This window comes from Geospiza fortis, unplaced genomic scaffold (genome assembly GCF_000277835.1).
Source record: "Geospiza fortis unplaced genomic scaffold, GeoFor_1.0 scaffold167, whole genome shotgun sequence".
In the NCBI taxonomy this organism is placed as follows: Eukaryota; Metazoa; Chordata; class Aves; order Passeriformes; family Thraupidae; genus Geospiza; species Geospiza fortis.
The window spans coordinates 668,059-689,791 of record NW_005054355.1 but is presented as its reverse complement, the minus strand read 5'-3'; the positions used below and the strand labels follow the sequence as shown (position 1 = coordinate 689,791).

Genomic DNA, 21,733 nt, shown 5'->3' with positions numbered 1-21,733 from the left:
TGCTGCCAGAAATGATTAGCAGACTGTTTTAATCTCTTGTCTTTGAGTGTGTATGTCCATAATTTTTCTGCTAAACTATAAAGGTCTCAGATCAAATTTGCATGTAATAAAAACATTATTAAAAAACTCCAAACACTCCAAAACTTCATTTTTCATGGCGTTAAAAATGTTTGCCAAATGCAGACCAGATATTAATGATGCGGCAAGATACTTAGCAGTATAAAGTTGTGAGGGAAGTAAAGTGGAGGCAGGGGTGTCCCTTACCTACTTTGCTGTAAAATTTGCTTTTTTCAGAGGAAACTGCTGTGGAAGGGGTCTTCAGACTTCAGTGTAATTAGTGTTAAGTGCTAGTCTGACTGACAGACATCTTGGCAAAAAAAATATTCATAAAATTGTTATCTTATTACCTTTTATAGAAGTACTTGCAGACTTATATGAGGAGGATATTTTCTTTTACCCCCATAGCCTTTGGAATCTTTGCTATTTAGAAATTAAAAATTGCATGTTAATAACTCTTGAAAGCTTTCCAGAGATAATCTTTGATCTATGATATTGCTTCCCAGGAGAAAGAGAATTATTTTCTTCAATTTGTCATGCTTGGAAGCAAGCTGCAATGTAGAAAATACATTGAATCTTACTAACTAGAATACACTGCTGCTGCAGGTTTTGATAAACTGATGGATCTAAAAATTATTACAGATCTATGCATTTACTGTTTAAACACTAGGAATTTCTTCACAGTTTTTACTATAGACAGTTAGGTTAAATCAATCTTGTAATGCAAGCATTTTCAAAATGTGTGATTTCTACCAATTTGATCAAAAGTTTTTGAGCAGGGGAGAAACACCAAAGGTGTCTGTACTCTACCTTCATCGTAGGTTATCTTGACTTTTTTTTGTGTTCAGTGGGACATCCTGAGTTTCATGCTCGCCCTGGTGTCCACTTGCTGAAATGAGTCAGATTTTTATTAGATATTATCAGATTTTATTTGATATTTATCACTGGGTAGTGTCCCTTTAACTGAATTCTGCATTATTAAATTGCACTCTTCTCTTGGAGTGAAGTGGCCTTGGATTGGCTGGAAACACTGAAAAACAGTCTTCTGCCGGACAGTTTCTAGGAGAAAGGCAAAGAGTAATTTTGGAACACAAAAGCTATGTAAAACAGTTACTGTGCCAGGGGGTAGTCAGAAATTAAAACATCATGAATGTTTTTGATTGGAAGGAACCCCGAAGATCATTTAATTCCAACCGCTCCACCAGTGGAAAAGATTCCATCCACTAGGGAAGTTGCTCAGGGCCCCATCCAGCTAGCCTTTAACACTTCCGAGAACTTGATGCAGTGCCTCACTGTTGAGTGAAGAATTTCTTCCTCATACCTAGTCTAAATATCTCCTTTTTTTCTTTTTAAGCCATCCCCCTTCTCCTATCACATTCTCCCCCCAAAAAAGTCACTGTTCCTTTTTTAAAAGTCACTTTTTTTCAAAAGACCCCTTCAAGCAGTGAGAGGCCACAGAGGTCTCCCTGAGCCTTCTCTTCTCTTCTTGGAGGGTGAGCAACCCCAGCACTCACAGCCTGTCTTCATAGGAGAGATGCTCCAGCCTTCTGGTAACTTTGTGGCCTCCTCTGGACCCACTGTAACAGATCCATGTCCTTCCTGTATTGATGGCTCCAGAGCTGGACACAGTGTCACAGGTGGGGTCTCATGAGGGCAGAGTAGAGGGTCAAAAATCCTCTCCCTTCACTTGCTGGCTACTCGTGTTTTAATGCAGCCCAGGATGTGGTTGGCCTTCTAGGCTGTGAGTGCATATTGCTGGCTTATGTCCAACTTTTCATCCACACTAGCCCCCAAGTTCTCCTCAGGGCTGCTCTCTCATTCTTCTCCCAGTCTTTGTTCTTGTCTGGGATTGCCCTGACCCAGGTGCAGCACGTGGCACCCAGACCTGTTTTACTTAATGAGATTCTTGTGGGCCCAATTCTGAAGTTCGTCCCACTCTCTGTGGATGACAGCCTGTCCTTCCATTGTCTCAGCTGTACTGCACAGCTTTGTGTCATCTGCAGTCTTGCTGAAGCTGCGCTCTATCCCACTGTCTGTGTCAGAAGTGAAGATGTTGAAGACCATTGGTCCCACATTAGAGCCCTGAGGGACACCACATGTCACCAGCCTCCACCTGAACACAGAGCCACAACTCTTTGGCTGCATCCATCTAGCCAGTTCCTTATCCACAAAATGGTTCACACTTCAAATCCATGTGTCTCCTATTTGGAGGTCAGGTTGTCACATGGAGCTGTCTTGAAGGCTTTACAGACTCTAGCTAAATGATGTCTGTCAGTCTCCTCTTGTCCACAATTGCTGTCACTGCAGTGAAGCCCACTCAATTGTTCAGCATCTCTGCTTAAATCTCTTTCAGGAAGAAAGCAAGCAAGCAGCAGTTCTGGTTAAATGCACCTTTCCCAAGAGTTCTGTCCATTTAATCTAAATAAAAAGATTTCATTAATCTCATCTGGGATTAAATCCTTTGATCTTGAATGGCAGCAGTTTCACAGAATCATGAGTACTTTGATAGTTTGCTAATTCTTTCTGGAACTGCTTGTTGACCAGTAGAATAGTTCCTCAGTCTGAAATCTGTATTTGCAGACACAAGCATAGAATCAGGCGGTCAGCAATCAATAGGAAACAGTTGTACAGATGACATAAGCAGCTCCTTATTTTCTCATACTTTGGCATTTTCGAATACAAAAATTGTTGCTCTTCTGATTATGTACATTGTCATGGTTTTGTTGAAGCCGTGCTGTGATCTTAATTAAGTGAATGTGTCTTGTCACTTGTGGAGGAAGCATGGAGAGGTATACCATTTGTCACCTTGTTGTGGAAGGGTTGTGAATAATGCTCAAGTGGGAGAAAGCCTAAAGGCATGTTGGAGGTGAGAGCAGTACAGGACAATGTCAGGAATAGGGCCAGTAATTCTTTTCAGTCAGCAGGTGTTCAAGGGAACAAACTTGAAGTTCCCTAGAGATCTTTAATTGTTTTGTAATACAAAACAATTTCTCCTCCCTTGTTTGGCTTATTTTTGTTCCCAAGGGCTTGGTTATTAGGTCATGCTGAAAAGTGGTTATGCTCAAAACATGTTTGTAAGAGATATTTGCACGTGTAGTGAACTGGATGTGTACAACCACTGCATTTGTTTTTCTTTCTTAGCAACAAAGTATTGGTCGGCCGAGTGTATACCATGCAGTGGTGGTCATATTTCTGGAATTCTTTGCCTGGGGGCTCTTGACAACTCCAATGCTAGCGGTAAGTATCATTCATCAGCTGTTGTCATGGTATTGACAAATGTTAATTTGCTAATTTCTAGGCATTTTGGGTTTAATTTCCTTTATATTAATGCATATCTCATTACCTCAGTTCCAGAAGTCTAAGCAGCTGAGATCTGGACTGCTGAAAGACTGGAAGATAAAGAAAAATAAATTAATTCTGCTGTACTGCTCTTTAGCTCTTATTTGCCTTTTAGACTAACACCAGTTTAGTCTATTGATTAAAGTATCTCTGGAAATTCTGGCTTTTTCAAGACTTCATAGTTCAATTAATCTTCCTGTTGTAACAACTGAATAAACTATGCAAGCCTTCATTAACTATGTATACTCCCATGGGCTGACTGTTTTGTCAGCATTTAACTTAAAGTGCAAAGGCATTCATGTAAGAAATTGATTTCATAAGTATTTATTATGTTCTGGTTATTTTCTAGATTAATAGATAATTTGAGTGTTTGGTAATAGGATATGAAGCATTTAATTTGAAGGCTTGGATCTCGTTCATTTTAGTGGGGCCTGCCTGTGGGCAATTGCAGGAGGTCTACTAGTCCAGGTTTTCATTGCCTTATACTTGAGACCACTTTGAATGCATGGCAAGCAAAGTTTTGTATGATTGAAGGAGTTAATTTTTTTCCTTCTCCGAACTCCAAGTAAGATGACGTACATAACTCTTGGAATGTGTTTGCCTAAGTTTTCTAAAGACAGTCGCTGAGCTTCTTAACTTAGTAATAAAGAAGTTCACATAAACAGTTGACACATTTCCATAAAGCAGTTGTCTCACAAAATGACTGTCCTCTCATCCTGTCTTGCTGGTGTCAAAATATAGGGAAGCTTACTGGGTGGTCTTTCTAGTATTTTCTTTTTCTTTGCTTTTTTGTCTTAACCAAGTGCTCAATTTCAACTTGCCCAAGTTTGACACTTCTCATTTAAAAGGATAAATATGGAAATCATGATTCTTACAGATTTGTTAACCCCCACCAATTTTAATAAAACTGTGTATTATAGGTGGGTTCTTCAATAGTTGCCCAGTAGTATACTCCAATTGGAATAGGTCCATAGTTGAGGGTAATCATCTTTCTTTGTAATCGGCTTTGTAAGCACTGAATGGCTGCTGCGTGGCTTATATAATTTCAAGTCTGGATTGATACTTTGCACCTGTCTTGTGACGTACCTCTGGTAGCTTACATTGGCCTGCTTGTGAGCTAGCAGTATTAGATGTCATGTAGAGAGAGATATCTTATTGGCGAGGTTCAGCCTTTGATCTGCCAGCTGCCTACTTCTGCTCAAGCAGGTTTGTCAGGTAGGAAGGGCAGAAACAGTAATGTCTGGCCTGTTGATCAAAGCTCATGGTTACTCAATTTTTTTGGTTTTTTTTTTCATGATTCTGTAGGTCATTGTTCACTTTCAGGCTAATTAAAATGTTGCATACTATGAAAATAAATTGTTTGATGGCTGAGATAATTTAAGGTTAAATTTTTAAATTGTTTTTTTCACTTCTTTCGACGTCTGTCAGCAAAACTGTTACTGTTTGTTACATGACACTATACTTGGAGAAGAAAAGATTTAAAGCGTTTATAAAGCACACAAAGACTATTCTAGTCAAAGACTGCCCCGAGGTTATGGACATTTTTTTTTTATTTATGGACTTGTAACCAGTGTTAGTAAGTTACCATAAGCAATATTAATTACTTAATGACATGTTCTCTCTTCAATATATATATAATTTTTGAATACATGTATCTATTGGTAGAACTTGAGTAAAGCAGCTCCCTCTACAAGTTTGTCAACTTGCATTTCTCTTGTCTACAAAGTAACAAAGTAATATCAAAAAACTTGAACTTAGTATCAGCAGGGGTTGCCTCTTAGGAAAAAATACTAGGAAACAGCTCACAGGTATTTAGATTTGACTCTCTGAGTTTCCTATTTTTGTTTGTTTTGTTTTGTTTTTCTTTAACTTAGAAGACATCTACTTGTAGATCTGTAATTTGAATTCTGGTCTTTCTTTTCCTCAGTTCTTAAGATCAGTGTTCTAACAGCTGAAGAATTGTTTTAAATACCTAATCAAAGGATGATGCCAGGCAGGAAAAGTGATGTAAATAAGGAGAATTATCTGACCGGTAATTAGTAAGAGAACCACCACTTTGATTAAACCTATGATTTGAGAATCTGAGTCTTCCTATAAAAATGATGCTGATACTTTTCAGTGACACTTTCTCAGTATACATATAAGTAATTTTTGCAATTGGTGGCACTTATCTATAAATATCAGGTGCAAATGAATGTGAGTTTTGTTTGAATCTGAATTTTTGCACATATGTGTTTTGAACATCACAATAATATTTTTTTAGTCAATGTGGTAGCACCTGTGAGGCCCCTTAATTCTCTTACATATTTATGGTAAATCTGTTTAGCATAGATTAACGTTCTTGCCCTTGAATTAGGACTGCTGATAAAGCACCTTACATGAATGCGTAGCTGTATTTAAACACTCAGAACTCTTGCTGGTATTTATAAGTATCTACTTACTAATTGGAAGTTTTTCTAATTGTATGGCTATTTAATAGCTGCTATGTGTTCAGTTGTGAATATAGCACTATTTTTTTTGTCAATATAATTTAGCAGAATCTCATTTTAGCTCTTAAATATTGACAGTGTTTAGTCAACCTTTTAAATGAAGTAGCTACATAAAAATTTTGTAATTTGTACTGCCTGGAGATGGTTTTTTCTTACATTGATCCTCTTTTTGAGCAGTGTCCCAAGCCAACTATCTCTGCATTACAGTGTTTGCCAGCATAGGAACTTATGCCAATAAATAGATATTGAATCTTGTTTACATTTTCTTGTGATGACAAAAAAGAGGTAGAAGATACTTTGATTCTCGTTGTTCCAGGGTTTTTGTTTTTGTTTTTTTTTTTCTTTTAGTTTTTATTTTGGGATAGGATCCTTTTTTTCTAACAAGTTCTCATAGAGCTATCCTGTTTTACAAATCAAATTAAACTTGGAATCAGCTCTCTCCTGTGTCTCATTATTAAAATAGTGCTTTTTTTTCCCCCTCCTTCAGGTCTTACATGAAACATTTCCCAATCATACATTTTTAATGAATGGTCTTATTCAAGGTGTTAAGGTAAGATGTTTTTTAAACCTCTGACCTAAATATTCTGTGTGTTTTCATATTTTGACTTGTCTCAACTACATTTTCCATAAGAACATAACAAAACACTGAGAATGTAGTTAATTCTTAAACCATTTTTTTACTGTAGTGGTTGTTTCTTGGGCTGAATTCAAGTTTTACTGCGTAAGTGGCAGTATCTTGAGACAAGTGGAATGTTTCTCAGAAATTTAAATTCCTCTCATTTGAATAGGTTCCGGTTGTAGCTATTAACAATTTTGATAAGGATCTGTCTGAAAATAAAGCTAGGTTTTTGTTGTCTGCTTCCTGACGTTAAATGATTTATATCAGAGGAAAAATAATGCAGTTGTGATGATAACCATTAAGATAGAAAATGAAGCATTTAATCACTGTGATTTTGTCTTAAAATGTGGCATAAGAGCTAATTTTCATCAGGTTCGTTTATTTCCTGGTCCTATTTTTTAATCAACTCTTGAACATTCTGTGATATTCAAGATCTTCAGGGCAATTTGTAGCTTACTTAGACCACTGCATTCACACCGTGGTTATGCTGAATTGTGGCCACAAAAAAGCTTGCAAGAGTTTTATAGCATAACTAATGTAAACTCTTTTCTTTGATAACTCTTGTGCTGAGAGGCTGCAAAGCCCTTGCTGAAACTTATGACTAAGATAATTTATAGTGCTCAGAAATTATTTTTCTCTATGTCACATAACAAATCTAAAGCATTGCTTTTAGCTGTAAGAACATAACATCCTTAGGATCAACTTGCTGTCTTGCTGTCTTTCATGGTGAGCTGGCAGAACACAGTGCACTTGGGATGTTTTGTCTCGGACTGAAAGAGGAGGTTATGTTCTCATTGTTCTCATAGAAAAACAAAGCTCATGTTCCCCTTCCTGTTTTAAGTTTTTCTCTTGCACCGCAGTGTAACTGTGTATTAAAAGTAGTAAATAGAGGGTTCCCCATAAATTTTGTGCAGAGCATGCCTGTAGGAAAGTGCAGTACTGTAAGAATATTTGTATTGCTCTAAGAGGTCTAATAAACTTGGGATCAAAGACCAGAGAGATCTTGTACTTCTGTGTCTTTTTTCTTTAAAACTTTGTTTGTGAAACATTGGAAATGTTTTTGACAGCAAAACACGTTAGTTTGTGTGGCACTGAAATCTGATTCTAAGGAACAGAAACAATAATTTCAACTGAGTAAGACATGTAACTTCCTAAGGATCTGGTAGTCTGGCTTTACAGCTTTTGCTCTGTCTACTTACTGAAAATGTTGAAAATCAGGTTTGTTTGTAAGGATTTGACAGAACAGTTATTTAGTACAGCAAGTCTGCAGGCATGTGTTAAACTTGTGATTACATTTGAATACGAGAGGTAAGCTAAAGTTAGCCAGAGTAGGCTTGCGGGGTATTAAGGTGCTTACCAGAACCATGCATTTACTAATGTTTGGACTTACGGCACAATTGGATTGATAAATGAAGAATGTACTAATTAGGAGAAACTGTTCCCCAGTTAACAAACCTGAGAAATCCTTTCCTATTTTAATTCTCCTATGTAATAAAACGGATATCAGGCCTAGATTCTAGGACTTCATGAAATTCTGGAAAAATCTAGTATTTGATGCCTAGTTAATTTTTTCTGTTTTTACTGTACATGTGAGTCTGACCTTTGCCACAGTAATCTCATGGTGTCCCATGATCTCAAGTTGCCAGGCCTGCTTAGATGATCTTAATAGTTCTTGCTTTTTACAGACGTACTGTACGGGATGAATATATAGTATAAGGCAGTAAGTGTTTAATTTCATTTAAACTGTTAAATTTGTTTCAGAGAGCAGTTATGTTACCCAAAGCTCTCTCCTAGCACAGTCCAAATTAGAGGGCAACTTGGGTTTGAAATCTAGCGCTGAGTCTCTTCATAGAGGCTAAGATAATGTCTTTTGTGGAACTAGACTGTATTTTGGAGATGTTAAAGATTTTGCAGTGTGTGTTACTTCTATATTGGATCAAATGGCACTTGAAACAACGTATGCTGTTTCTTTTTTTAAAATATTTTTTAAATTCACTCAAGTTTAATTGATTTGAAACATAGAACATCAGAATCGCAGAAAACTAGACTGTAGAACAAATTGTCTAAATTTTCAGTTATCTATTTTATTCTTTTCTTATATTGTAAAGTGAGCCTTGGAAATGTAGCTGCAGACATACTAATTGTTTTTCTTCTGTCACAGGGTTTTTTGTCATTTCTTAGTGCTCCACTAATAGGTGCTCTCTCAGATGCTTGGGGAAGAAAATATTTTCTTCTTCTTACAGTTTTCTTCACCTGTGTCCCAATTCCATTAATGCAAATAAGCCCATGGTAAGTGGTACAAACCGTAGTAGCAGTCTTGTCAGGAGAGCAGATATTCAGAGGGGATGTTTGGGGAAATGGGAGAGGGTCAATAAGACAAGAAGAAAGCAGCTTTCCTTTCAAGACATGATTGCATTATTCTGGAGATTTTCTGTTCAAGATGTATTCAAACTGTGTCCTAAAAGTAGAAATAATGGAATATGAATGATATTCATACAAGTAAAGCAGTTCTTTTAAGGATTTGACAATCCCATCTAACTCTATTTTAAGATCAACTGTTAATTTTTTCCCTTAATGACTGACAGCAATAAATTTGTTTTTAAAACTAAATGAACCTTATCATTTATTTGCTAAAGAAAAGTATAATTGTTGCAAATGAGATCTTTTACCTCTTTGATTAGGACTTTGAAACCAAGTCAGTTCTGCTCAGTTAAGACTTCAGTTGCATTTACATTAATTGTGAAACTTGGAAGAATTACAAAAGAATTTTGTGTACAGTCTGAATGCATTCAGAGTTCAGCATTATATGTATGATAGTTTATTCCTTAACTGGCTGATGAAATAACTTCTAAGATAGTTAATTTTTCATAACTTGAACTCGAGAGGGTAAAACTCTATGGGTACCGTGTCCTCAAAGGACCACTTCTTCTTTTAGGCTTATGTATAGTAAACAGAAGAATATAAAAGAATTTAAATGCTGTTTTTCAGTATTTAAGTGAGACTGTACAGTCATTCATTCATCTCCAGTAGAGTTCTGTGTTAGTTCTCAAGGAACCCTCCTCCTAGGCTTAAACAGAAACTTGCTTATTAGTAAGACAAATAGCAAGAGATCTTAGTTCAAATTTTCTAATTGTTGCTTTTAAATTATTAGGTGGTACTTCGCTATGATTTCAGTATGTGGAATATTTTCTGTTACCTTTTCTGTAATATTTGCTTATGTAGCTGATGTAACACAAGAACATGAAAGAGCTACAGCCTACGGACTGGTAAGATGTGCTCAATTTGGGGAAAAAGGTCAGATTATGACCTTCATATTGAATTTGTGTTTTGATGTACAGATTGTTCCCTGATTAAAGAGTTTGATAAAGAAGTGTGCCATGGCTCAAGACACTGGATCAGTATTCACACAGTGAATGGAGTGCTGCATGCTCATGGGAGCAGAATTAATATTTGACAACTTGCATAGAGGGCATGTGTAAGAAAGAATGTCTTTAAGTTTTGCAAACAGAACATTAAATGTTAAAGACAATGCAAGTTATATAATCTAGCAATAGTTTTCCATCACCTCTAAGTTGCACATCTAGTTCATAGTTCTTGTTCTTTGTGGTATAAAATGGCCTTTTCTAATGTCAGAATGGTAAGTAAGGATGAAAATGCATAAACCAGTATTTTTAATAACTTAGACATGATCTTTCTTAATGATCAAAAGATGAGGAAAATAACTTAATTAGTACAAACTAGTCCATTCAGAGGTAATATAATTCCTGCTTAGTTTGCTTTCCTAATATCTGTATTACTTTAAGTTTTGGAAGTCCATTGATAGATGTCCTTAGCTTTTAAACTTCTTTTAGGCAGGCATTTAAATGTACTGACAACTTTTTCAGTGAAATCACTTGAAATTCATAATTAGAAAACAAAATAACGATTTTAGTCTATTTGAAAGTAAGAGCCATTTTTCTTTGAGCCAAACCTGATCTTGGAGCGCAAATCCTGTCTAGTATGGTGTGCTGTTGAGAAGGCTGTAGAAATTGTATTTGGGACCCATACTTACTGTTGTAAATAGTATGTGGTTTATTTACTTTTTTGTATGGAAGGGTTTTTTAGTTGAATTTTTACTGGGGTGTTTTTTAAATGACACTTCTAGGGAGAGGTGGTGAGCAAGTTACTTCCTTTTTCTGTAATGGGAGAATAACCACTTTGATGAGTATGTAAACTGTTGTTGTGCATAGGTATCTGCCACCTTTGCAGCAAGTTTGGTGACTAGTCCTGCCATTGGAGCATACCTGTCTGCCAGCTACGGGGATAGTCTGGTTGTACTGGTGGCCACGTTGGTGGCTGTCATGGACATCTTTTTCATCCTGCTAGCTGTACCAGAATCTCTGCCGGAAAAAATAAGACCTGCTTCATGGGGATCTTCTATATCGTGGGAACAGGCAGATCCTTTTGCAGTAAGATGCACTTCAATAAGTTGTTATTAAATATTTGGTGATTGATAAGTAATAATTATTAGCTGCAGTTTGTAAGCTTGAGAAGTCTTCAGCCTTACTGGTAGCTTGACTGTTGAGTATACCATAGTCTCCATTCTCTGCTCTTGCCCATAAAGATCTAACTACATTTGAAAAACAAAGTCAAACAAAACTTTGTGGATTAAATAATTCTAGATTTGAGAATAATGTTTTGTGTGAAATCCAAAGGTACAATACTTTAATTTTCTAACTTAGGTGCTCTATTTTATTGCAAACAGAAATGCTGAATTCTTATGCCTCAAAAGCCAATATTTTATGGTTTTACATACTCACTTTATGACTGTACTTTTGGCAGTATCTCTCTGCACTCTTGATTTCCACTTTTGTTTATATATGATTTATTTCTAATAGAGAATGGATCTGTAAAGCCTGATCTTTTTATAGGCATATATAGGAAGGGCTAAAGCATACCATGCAGTCTTTGTAGTAACTTGTTCACTCACTCACATGTACTCAGTTATTTTAAGTTTTCATTGCACCTTGGTATCTTAAGAAAGGAAGAAGTGATTTTTCTTCATGAGTTCTGTCCTCCTGGGCACTGGTTGTGAATATTGAGAGATGAATGGCATGCTTGAAAGACTGCAGTTACATAATTTGTTTTCCACAATTTATTTGTTCCTTAAAGTAATTAATATTATTGGTGAACAAGTGTAAGAAAGGTATATTATTTGCTAGTATCTTTCAAAACAAATAATTACTATGGAGGTCCATTAGAAGACATTAGGTATTGCAATTATATAATGCCTTTTTTGGGGAATAGTTTTGACTTGGTACTGAACAGTAGCCAAAAAACTTGATGGAAACTTTACTGAAGAATTGAGTTCCCCAAACTGTATATAAAGAGATTGTTTGTGACTTAAGGTTCAGCTTAACAGTGTCCATGTGTAATTGTTTTGATGCATATGCGTGCAAAAAAGGGGAATCTACCTTCTTTCTTTATGCTTTCATAGACTTTGTACAGTGTTTTAATACTTGCCTTGTTCTTTTGTTTTACAGTCTCTGAAGAAGGTTAGAAAAGATCCTACAGTTCTCCCAATCTGCATAACAGTGTTGTTCTCATATCTGCCGGAGGCTGGCCAGTATTCTAGTTTCTTTCTGTACTTGAGACAGGTAAATGTTGGTCTCTTCACATGTTGCTAAGGATGTTTAAATAAGTATTCCCTATGACCATACTCTTTGTTGTTTTAGGCTTTGCTTAGAGGCCTGCTTTCTGACAAAGTAAAACTTTAAAATTAAAGGCAGGGTGATTTGGTAAGCCAAAAACTGAGTAACACTTGACTCCTGATGCATAAACCCTGCAACATCTTAAGCACGTGTTTACCTTAAGCAGGCCTTTGCTCTCATTCAGTACAGCAGTTTCTGAGTCTGTCTTGAAGTGGGATCTTGCCTGTCAAAGACCTCTTGTGTTTGGGGGAGGGATAGAGAACTTCAGTTTCCAGATCCATGACTTCTTCTGTCTCCTTTTTTTAAGGCAGTTTTTTTTTCCCTTTACACTTTTCTTGGCAAAGAGTCAAGTTAGGGATTGTTCTTGAAAGTGGACACTTCCTGAATGGATCCTGTATAAATCCAGAGTATAAGCAGGAATGAGGTTTTCATTGAGAAGATATTCACTGGTAGTAATTGTCCTGGATTGTGTTTGGCATTTGTTTCACACAATTTCTGCTTCTCTACAGGTTATAGGCTTTGGATCTGCTAGCATTGCGGCATTTATAGCTGTGGTGGGTGTTCTGTCCATAATAGCTCAGGTAAGCTTTGTTTCTTAATGCTTCATTTAAGCTCATCTGAAAAATTTTACATGCTCTAATATGTCAATGTATCTTGCATTCACTAAATGTTGTATTCGTGATACAGTCTGTGTAAATTTCTTACTTTGTATAAGCTTTCTTTAGTAATATTGGATTTGGACATCAGAAAGATAAAATTTGCTAAACTCGGATCAGTAAATTCATTGGAACTCTGACTTAAAGTTATTAAAACAATACAGGAAATTTGTTACTAAATGCAAGGCATTCTGAAAGGGAAATGCCTTATTTTAAATAAAAGTCATGCTACTTCACCTCTTCAGTTGGTTTGTGCTGTCAAACTTACATACAGGCAGTCTTTCCAGGGTTACTTAGGCTCAGCTTGGAGGCTGAGGAGCTGCGAGGCCTTGGTATCTTCTTGTCATATTTCTTAATTGGCAACAGTGAGCTGATTTTTCCTTTATGTCTTTTGTAAATCTGAGTTTTTATTATGTGATCTTCAGTATCTTTATGGATACAGTTTGTCTTCCTGTTCTGATGATAAGAGGAGGAATGGCATACAAAGTATGTTGTACCCTTGTTGCCATTCTTAGCAGAACGAAGGTCCTACTGTTTTGATGTAAACAACACATGCATCAATGTTTACAGGTTTTCCTGGTGTTAGTTGTGGCCTTCATTAGCAATTCAAGAAATTATTTTAATCTTTGTGCTGTGGTTTGTTCTGAGGCTATTGTGTGCGCTCACATCTGCCAGTCATACTTTATGCAGACCAGTATTTTTGCTAAAAATCTCTAAGATGGCTTTCTTTCTGGTTTATAATTTTCAGTGTTAAAATGAGGAAAATCTTTTGATTTTTTGAGCTTTTTGAAGAGTACAGTTTACTGAAGTAATCTAGGCTTATTGACATAATCTTTACTTCATAAGTACTGATTTGTGTTGGCATGTTGGGTAAGAAAGAACTGAACGCATGAAGGTAGAATTACTGTATTTTTCTATGTAGCATTCAAACTAGAAATGAGAAACAAGAAAGTTAGGGTGAGCAGTTGTCCTTGGCTGGATGACAAGTGCCCACCAATCTGCTCCAGCACTCCCCTTCCCAGACAGACAGGGAAGAAAAATTAAGGTAAAAAACAACTCTTAGGAGATAAGGCAGCTTATTAAAGCAAAAGTTTTGGCATGCACAAACAGGGGGAAAAAAAGGTTTATTTTCTGCCTCCCATGAGCTAGCAGTGTTGAGCCACTTCCGGGGAAGCAGGACTTCCACACATGTAGCAGTCGCCCTGAAAGGTAAACATTGTAAATAATAAATGCCCCATTCCTCCTCCTTTCCTTTGCTTTTATATCTGAGTTGATACCATATGGGATGAGTTATCCCTTTGGTCAGTTTGGGTCAGCTGGCCAAGTTTTGTCCCCTCCCAGGTTCTTACCCATTCCCAGTCTGCTGATGTGGGGGGAATGTTGAGAGACAGTGCTGATGCTCTGCCAGCACTGCTCAGCAGTATCCTTATCACTGGTGTGTTAACAACACCTTTTAAGCTACCCACAGACCAGTGAGAGCTGCTGTGGGAAAATTAACTCCATCTCAGCCAAACTCAATACAATCAGGAAGAGAAGAGAGGAAGTGTATTCTGCTCTGCAGTCCTGGTTCCTTTTCTCTGTATTTTTACTGAAACATTGCTGAGTTTCTCCTGTTAAAGAAAAGTGTGTGGTCCATTAACTGAATCAAGTTGTCCATGTGGACTTTGCTTTGCTAGAAAGTGTCTGCTTCTTGCCCTGAGTGTCTTGTATCTGAATTGGGATCTCCCTTCCCCTCAGCAGTAACAATTCTAAAAAATGGAAATACTGATCTTTGGTTAGGATTAGCTTTCATGTGCAAATGAAAAGGTCATATCAATTGTGTAAAGTGTCAGTAGAAAATGTAATTAATGGTGCCTAGGAATTGGCCAAATTTCAGTGTATGTGATGAAGGTGACAAAGCAGCAGGATTTACTTGTAAGTTTAAATGTAAATTTGCAAAATAATTTAGCTGACCTAAGGAGTTTACTTTCTTCTGAGCTAGCAGTCTTTTTTTCTCTAGTATTTATAGATACTGGTAAATTCAAGTCGTGTCCAGCCTGCACTGTCTTTGCTTGGTAGCAGCTTTTATTTTGTGGAGTGCTCTATTCTGTAATACAATAGGCTTGTAGAGGTGAAAATGAAAGCCTGTTTGCATTGGAAATAGACACTGTCATCTAATATACATAGAGAAGGCAGTACATATGCTTCTGGATGTCCCAATGTAGTAACCCTTTAAGTGTTAAGAATATCTGTACATTAAATGTTGAAATTACTTGTTGAAATTAAATGTTGAATCTGTATTTTGGGCTTAATACAGGAGGAGAAAGAGGACAAATGGTTTGAATTTTCTCATAATTTGAAAGGTCCTCTGAATTACTTTGCATGGGAGAAATTACTTTAGCAAGTCTGACTTTTTAAAACAACTTTTGGTTGAACTAATTTCTCTTGCAGACTTTGTTTCTCAGTATCTTGATGAGATCTATAGGGGACAAAAACACAGTTCTCCTTGGTCTTGGCTTTCAGATCTTTCAGCTGGCTTGGTATGGTTTTGGATCTCAGTCTTGGTAAGCATACCTTTTGCTATGTAGACACTTGCTAAGGAACTGAAAGGATTTTTTTCCCCCCCAAGAAATTCTACTACTAATTCTGTTGTTATGGGTATTTGAGTGTTCTGTGAATTAAATATTCCCATTTTCATTACACTACCAAAATTTGGTATATGTAGGAATGATAGAATTTTGTGTACTTACAGCCCTTTTGAAAAGGGAGTCTTTGCAACATTTTGTTCCACTGAGTATTAAGTCTATGAATTTGGTTAAAGCTTTTTCTTAAACTCACAAGCTAATAAGTAGCATGTTCTCTCTAGTAATTCCACTAGATCTATTTTAGCTATTAGGTATTGGACCTATACTTGTTTTTGTAACATATTCTCTTACTCCAACTATCATCAATCTTAGGAACTATCTACAGTTTCTTTTGTTGGAAACTATCTAGAGTTTCTTCTGTTTTTAAGTAGAGACAATTGGAACCATAAGCTAGAAAAACTTACTCTTTACAAAGTGTGTCCTACTGAGAGGGAGGAGTGCTTGTCATTTATCAAGAGTACTTCCTAGTCAATTGTAGAAGCTAGAGAATTGTGTCACTAGGACACCATGGGAAGTTGTTCCTTCGCACAATGTTAGGAGAGGAAAGCCCACTTCCCTCTCATTCCCGTTTTTTTCTCTGCTAGGATAGAATCAAATCAAATGTGCTTCTCTTCCAGCAAGTTCAGAATAATATATGGGAAGGGAGCAGAAAGATCACCAGATAATTTCCAGTTCTTTAGGTGTTTTAATATGTATATTTTGAAAGGGAATGAAGTGGTAAATAAGGGTGCCCTTGTAGCTCTTGTGGGAGTGTGGGGAGTAATTATAAGAGCAGTCTCATTTTTAATTCGAATTACGTATTTAACACAGGATGATGTGGGCAGCGGGAGCTGTAGCAGCAATGTCAAGCATTACATTCCCAGCAATTAGTGCTCTGATTTCACGAAATGCAGAGGCAGATCAACAAGGTGAGTACTGGATAAATTGCTGTTTATGCATCAGACTGCTTTTTTGTCTAGAAAGCAGAAGAGTTATCTTTTCAAGATATCTTTGTGTGTTTTCATTTGGTAGTACCTGTGGAAGTCTGCTAGTCTATGTAGAGAGGAAGGAAGTGCACAAATTTATTATATTTACATTGTAAAAGACATAATTTCTGATTAGCTACTTCTTGTCTTTCTTTCTGTAAAAGTACTATGAAGGCAACGAAAACATTCTCTTTTTTTCTCTTCCTTTTATTATATGCAGTATTCTCTAAGTAGACAGTGAGGATTAATGTAACAATACCTTTTTAATTACACATTTTACCAGATTGAAATAAATGTAGGACAGAAGCTTTATTTTTTTTTGTAGAAAAGTTGGCCCTATTTGATACAATACTTCAGATTTTCAAGGAATAGAAAAGGATGGCAAAGTAACCAGTTAATCTGAGAAAACACAGAATTTACTGGTTTTGATGTGAAAGCAATGTACAGGCAGATATTACTCCTCCTTTAAAGTGAAATGAGATGTCATCACAAATTAAAACAGTGGTGAAAAGACTTAGTATTGTTCTCGAATTGAACTTGAATTTAGTATTCTCTTTAAAAAAATGCTGTACATATAAATTTTAAGTATCAGTTACACTTTAGCATTGTACAACATGAAGTAGGTAAATGCAGGTAATCTGAGAAGTACCAAGGAGATGCTGTTCCAGGAGGTGGATTTCTGTTAAAAGATGCAAAAGATAGTATTTTACATGGGTTTTTGTAATTATTCCCCTCTCCCCCATTTTTTCAAGACATTTTAAAGATTTTTAAAGACTTGTTTTCTGTTTACATCAGGAAATTACTAGTTTAGTTAAGCTGACAGAAGCCATTGAACTTTGATTTTACATAGAGGAAACTGGTGTTAATAGCTAAGGCTTTCAAGACTGAGGTTTTGCCACCTAGTGGCATGAAGATTTTAAACTTTCATATCATCAATCTATGAAGTAAAAACTTTTTTTGCATGTTTTCTTTTCCTCCCAATTTACAAGTTACTGCCTTAAGAATGAAGCAGATTGTTAATATTGTAGAGTAGCATTTTTAGACTCTTATTATGTGAAGTTTATATCATCAAATCACTTTTTGCACTGCTGTCACAATTACTTAATGAAGTTGAAACAGAAATGTACCTATAGCACTTTGATCAATCAAGCTTTAAAAAGAATCCATTATAAAAGTGCAGTCAGTCAAGTATTGTGAATTTACTGCTGTATACTTAATTTACTGCCCTGAGTAGTTTACTTGGTATTTAAATAAATACTGGTCACAATTTGTGCATATTTTCCCAATGACAATTCTTAACACTTAGGTGCATTACTCTAAATTTCACTTGAAAATAAATTGAATGGGAACCACATTTAAACTCTGCAATCTTTGCTGTCTTCATTGCAGGCTTTGGGTGAGAGTGGAAGAACTCTAATATTAAAAATTAAACCTGCACATAATTTTTTTAATCTTAATAATGAAGTATTATCCAATAATAAACATAATAATTCTTCCAGTAATCTGCAAGTATAGTGACAGAACTGTGCTGTGCAGAGGATTATTTTAATCCAACAGATTTGTCTTCAATAAACTTCTTACATATTAGAATGTAGAAATAACTATAATATGCTCTATTTTGGGACAATTATTAGAATACACTCAGAGCTCTTGGCTCTGAGCATTTCTTCCTTGCTTAAAAAAAAAATCCTACTTTTTTTTTTTCCTCATTTGGTTTTGTCCAAGGAATAATAACTGGAATAAGAGGACTGTGCAATGGCCTGGGGCCAGCACTGTATGGCTTTATTTTCTTTGTCTTCCATGTGGAACTCAATGGATTGCTACCTGATAACACTTCTGAAATTGAAACAAAGCAGAATCCCAGTGCTAAGGTTAGTTCAAAATTTGGTGTGGAGTTTGCTGTGTGGAATTCATAGTGCCAGAAATCTGTTTTTTTGGTTGATTAAAATCATCATATCTTGTTCTTAAATGACTTAATTCTCACTTTTCAGTTTTCTTAAATAATTAAGATTAAGATAATTTAAATGTGATAGTAAATAGATTTACAGTAATAGCAGTATTGGTTTCAGTATTTTAACAGTACCAGGTAGCTTCTTTTGATGTAAATGTACTGGAACTAAAGTTTGAGTGAGATTGCATCATTATGATTATCCGCAGGAAACCCTTACAGCAAACAGAGGAGTTGTAAGCTGTGTTGGAGAGTAATAATAACACTTGGCAATACAATGACAAAGGGCAGCTTTTGAAAGATTTTTACTCCTCTCAGTGAAACCACAATTATGTGGTTAATACTCAAAAGCTGCTCACATGAATTAGCTGTTAATACTGCAGATGAGGGTGTATTAATTTGTGGAAGTTCATTTCTTCTTTGAGTATTTGTGTATGTAGCACCTTGTGAAGATTTAATATCATCAAAATATATTTTTGATATGTTTATATTCTTTATATGTGCAGACCATCAGCTGAAAATTTAGGCCTCTGATTGTAACAAGAATTGAGGCAAGGGAAATATCTGGTTACTGTATACTTATGTTCAGGTATTTTCCCACTTTATTCGAGAATAACTTCCTACATTTCATTTGGTAGAATAAAAGTACACAGGGTTGATAAGTTTCACCTTTGGTTTTATCTAGCTTTAGTTTACACAGATACAGAAACGTTGTTAAAGATTGAAAAAGAGCTGGATTCCTGACATTTTTCTTTTGTAGAGGTTTGCCATCAAGCCTGGCTGATTTAAAATTTATGTTAAAACCTTTTTGGTGTTTGTTTTTGTATGGGGTTATGAAATGTGGGTAAATTTTGTTTTTGAACTTTAAAATAAACTGCTTAGAGGCAAGACATAATAACTCCAAATACTAAGTTATCATACATGAGTAACATCTGTCTGCAATGAGAATGGTCTCACTGTTATTTTGCTCGCTCATATATTGAGTTTTTTGGGATGCATGTTTATTTGGCTAACTTGATTCTAGATGTCTCAGCCATGGAAAAGTGAAGCTAAGGTTATTGAGTACTTGTACTTCCGGATGTTGAAATCTTATTCTATTAATGTTCAGAGGAGTCTTGTTGCTTTAACAGGCATGTTGCCTAAAGCAAAAAAAAATTACAAAAAAGCATCAAGTCAACATCTGTTTCATTAGCTAGGCAATCATACTTTCAATTGAAAATTTTATGTGTTTTTAATTTTTCAATCAGTGTGGAGATCGGGTGAGGAATTTGTGGGGATTTTAGATGTAGAAAATTCACTTTACAGTGCACATATGAACCTGTTTGCAAAAATTTTATAGTCCCCATAAATGTGTCTCTCATGATCTCCTGCCTTAGTGATGTAGTTCATAATGCAGAAGTCAATGTCTGAAACATGAATTCTTTATTATGCTTGTTTTCCTATAGAGAGCGATCATTCCTGGTCCCGCCTTCCTGATTGGAGCATGCATTGTTCTCCTGGCTTTTCTAGTTGCCTTATTTATTCCTGAGAACAACAAAGCCAGCAGTACCAAAAACCACAGCAACAGCATCAGCAGTAGTCAGAGTAACAACCTAGACCAAAGTAACGAAGAGGACATTGAACCATTGCTGCAGGATAGCACTCTATGAAGGCTAAATTCTGAGAGGCCAATGGAAAAAATTCATGCACTGAATTGTGGCTCTGGAAGCTTGGTGGGAGGTACAGAGTATCCTGTCTTTGAGGAGAAGGCAGCTGTGACAGGAGGTCACTTGCTGTATGCTACGTGAGGTTGATGTCATGCATGCAGGAGTGGTTTTTTAGAGCAGCAGATCCAAGCTGGTGCAACTCTACCCAGTATTGGACTGCAAATGCTGTGTCAAATTCTGATATTGGGTAGAAACCTGAACACAGAGACAGATTTTTTAAAAAAGTTTGAATGTTTAGTTCCCAAAATTGCAAGTTAATGCAAAATAAACAGGTTTGAGTCAGAACAATTTCAGCCATCACTAAAATAGGTTGTTTTACATTTCTTATGCCTTTTTGTCTGCATCTACGCCACATGTAGTCTTCATAGCATGAGAGGCACTGATCTCTATATATTTCGGTACCTGAAATAGTGGTTATCAATGAAATTCTCAAGTATTATTTACTAGCAAGAACTCCAGTAGTTACCAGAAAGCAGTGATGAAAGTGAGATGGCAGAATTGTGAATGTGTATGATCACACAGGATAGTTCTTATCATTAAATTAGAAGGTCATACAGAAACCTTAAACCCACATTCTGGAATAATCAGTTGTGTGCAGTTAAAACAAATCCAGATGACACCCAAGAGACAGGTTCCATTAATACTTTGCTTTTAAAAACATATTTTAATATTAAAATGAGCACTGTCAGAAATAGACAATTCTGAGTGGGTGCCAGAGTACTTTACATCAAAATATATATGTATGTAGTGCATTTTGTCACTTTATCTGCCATATAAACTATTTTTTCCTATTAATTCCTTTCACTGCTGCCTTAACTGCTTCTTAGTGTTCAGTTAGTAGTCATATTCAGCCTTCATATCACTGTCTTACCTGCTGAATATCATGGATATATTCATATCTTTTTTTTTCTAAAAGATGCTTCAGAGGAGTTATGAATTATAACAAATGTGCTAATTTTTAGAGACGTTTTATGAAGAACACAGAGATTTATATGTATTTTGCTGCAGTGTAAATGGACTATTAAACCCAATTTTGATTAAGTACTCCTATGAATGTTTTATATGTATACAATATATGTAGATATTTGTAAGGAGTTTTAATTTTTCCAGATGGGGTGCTGTGTAAATCATGTATTTATGAATGTAATGAGGGTACAGACAGTTATACAGTTTTTTAAAAGGCTTGTGTATTGACTGAACAAATTTTAAAAATATATATTTTGAAACTTGTTCCATGTTGAGCACAGATAAGAAACCTTTTGTACTATGCAGGTTGGTTTTTAAGTTAATAAGCTTCCTAATGCATAATAAATATAAATACCAAGCTTTCTAGGTTTCATGAGTAAGTGTCTGTTTTTCCAAGTTCACTGTTGTGCCTTGGCTGCGTCAGAGCAGAAGTGGGTTTATCCTAGTGTTGGATGACAGTACCTGAATTCCTGTTGTGTTGTGTTGTGTTTGTGTTATCAAGAGTGGTGACAAGCATGCTTTGCTTAGAAATTCCTTGGGTATCTGACGTGCTATCCACTGGAGTGGAGAAGTGAAGAATGAAAGTACAAAAAAACCCTGAGAATAACTTCTGATCTGAACACTACTGCAGGATTAATAGCTTTTTCTGAAGAGGGTTATGTAGCTGTTTTTCT

General features: G+C 36.0%; 1 protein-coding gene across 1 annotated transcript; it reads left to right on the top strand.

Annotated features, from left to right (window-relative positions):
- The first annotated feature begins 3,203 nt into the window (after window positions 1–3,203).
- On the top strand, window positions 3,204–21,427 carry MFSD14B (major facilitator superfamily domain containing 14B). Its single transcript, XM_005423566.3, has 11 exons — window positions 3,204–3,294; window positions 6,373–6,435; window positions 8,666–8,793; window positions 9,656–9,770; window positions 10,734–10,952; window positions 12,027–12,140; window positions 12,704–12,775; window positions 15,281–15,393; window positions 16,285–16,385; window positions 18,156–18,310; window positions 19,833–21,427. Exons 1-11 carry the CDS (start codon window positions 3,286–3,288, stop codon window positions 20,034–20,036), a joined length of 1,293 nt encoding a protein of 430 aa, XP_005423623.1. The 5' UTR covers window positions 3,204–3,285; the 3' UTR covers window positions 20,037–21,427.
- The last annotated feature ends 306 nt before the right edge of the window (window positions 21,428–21,733 follow it).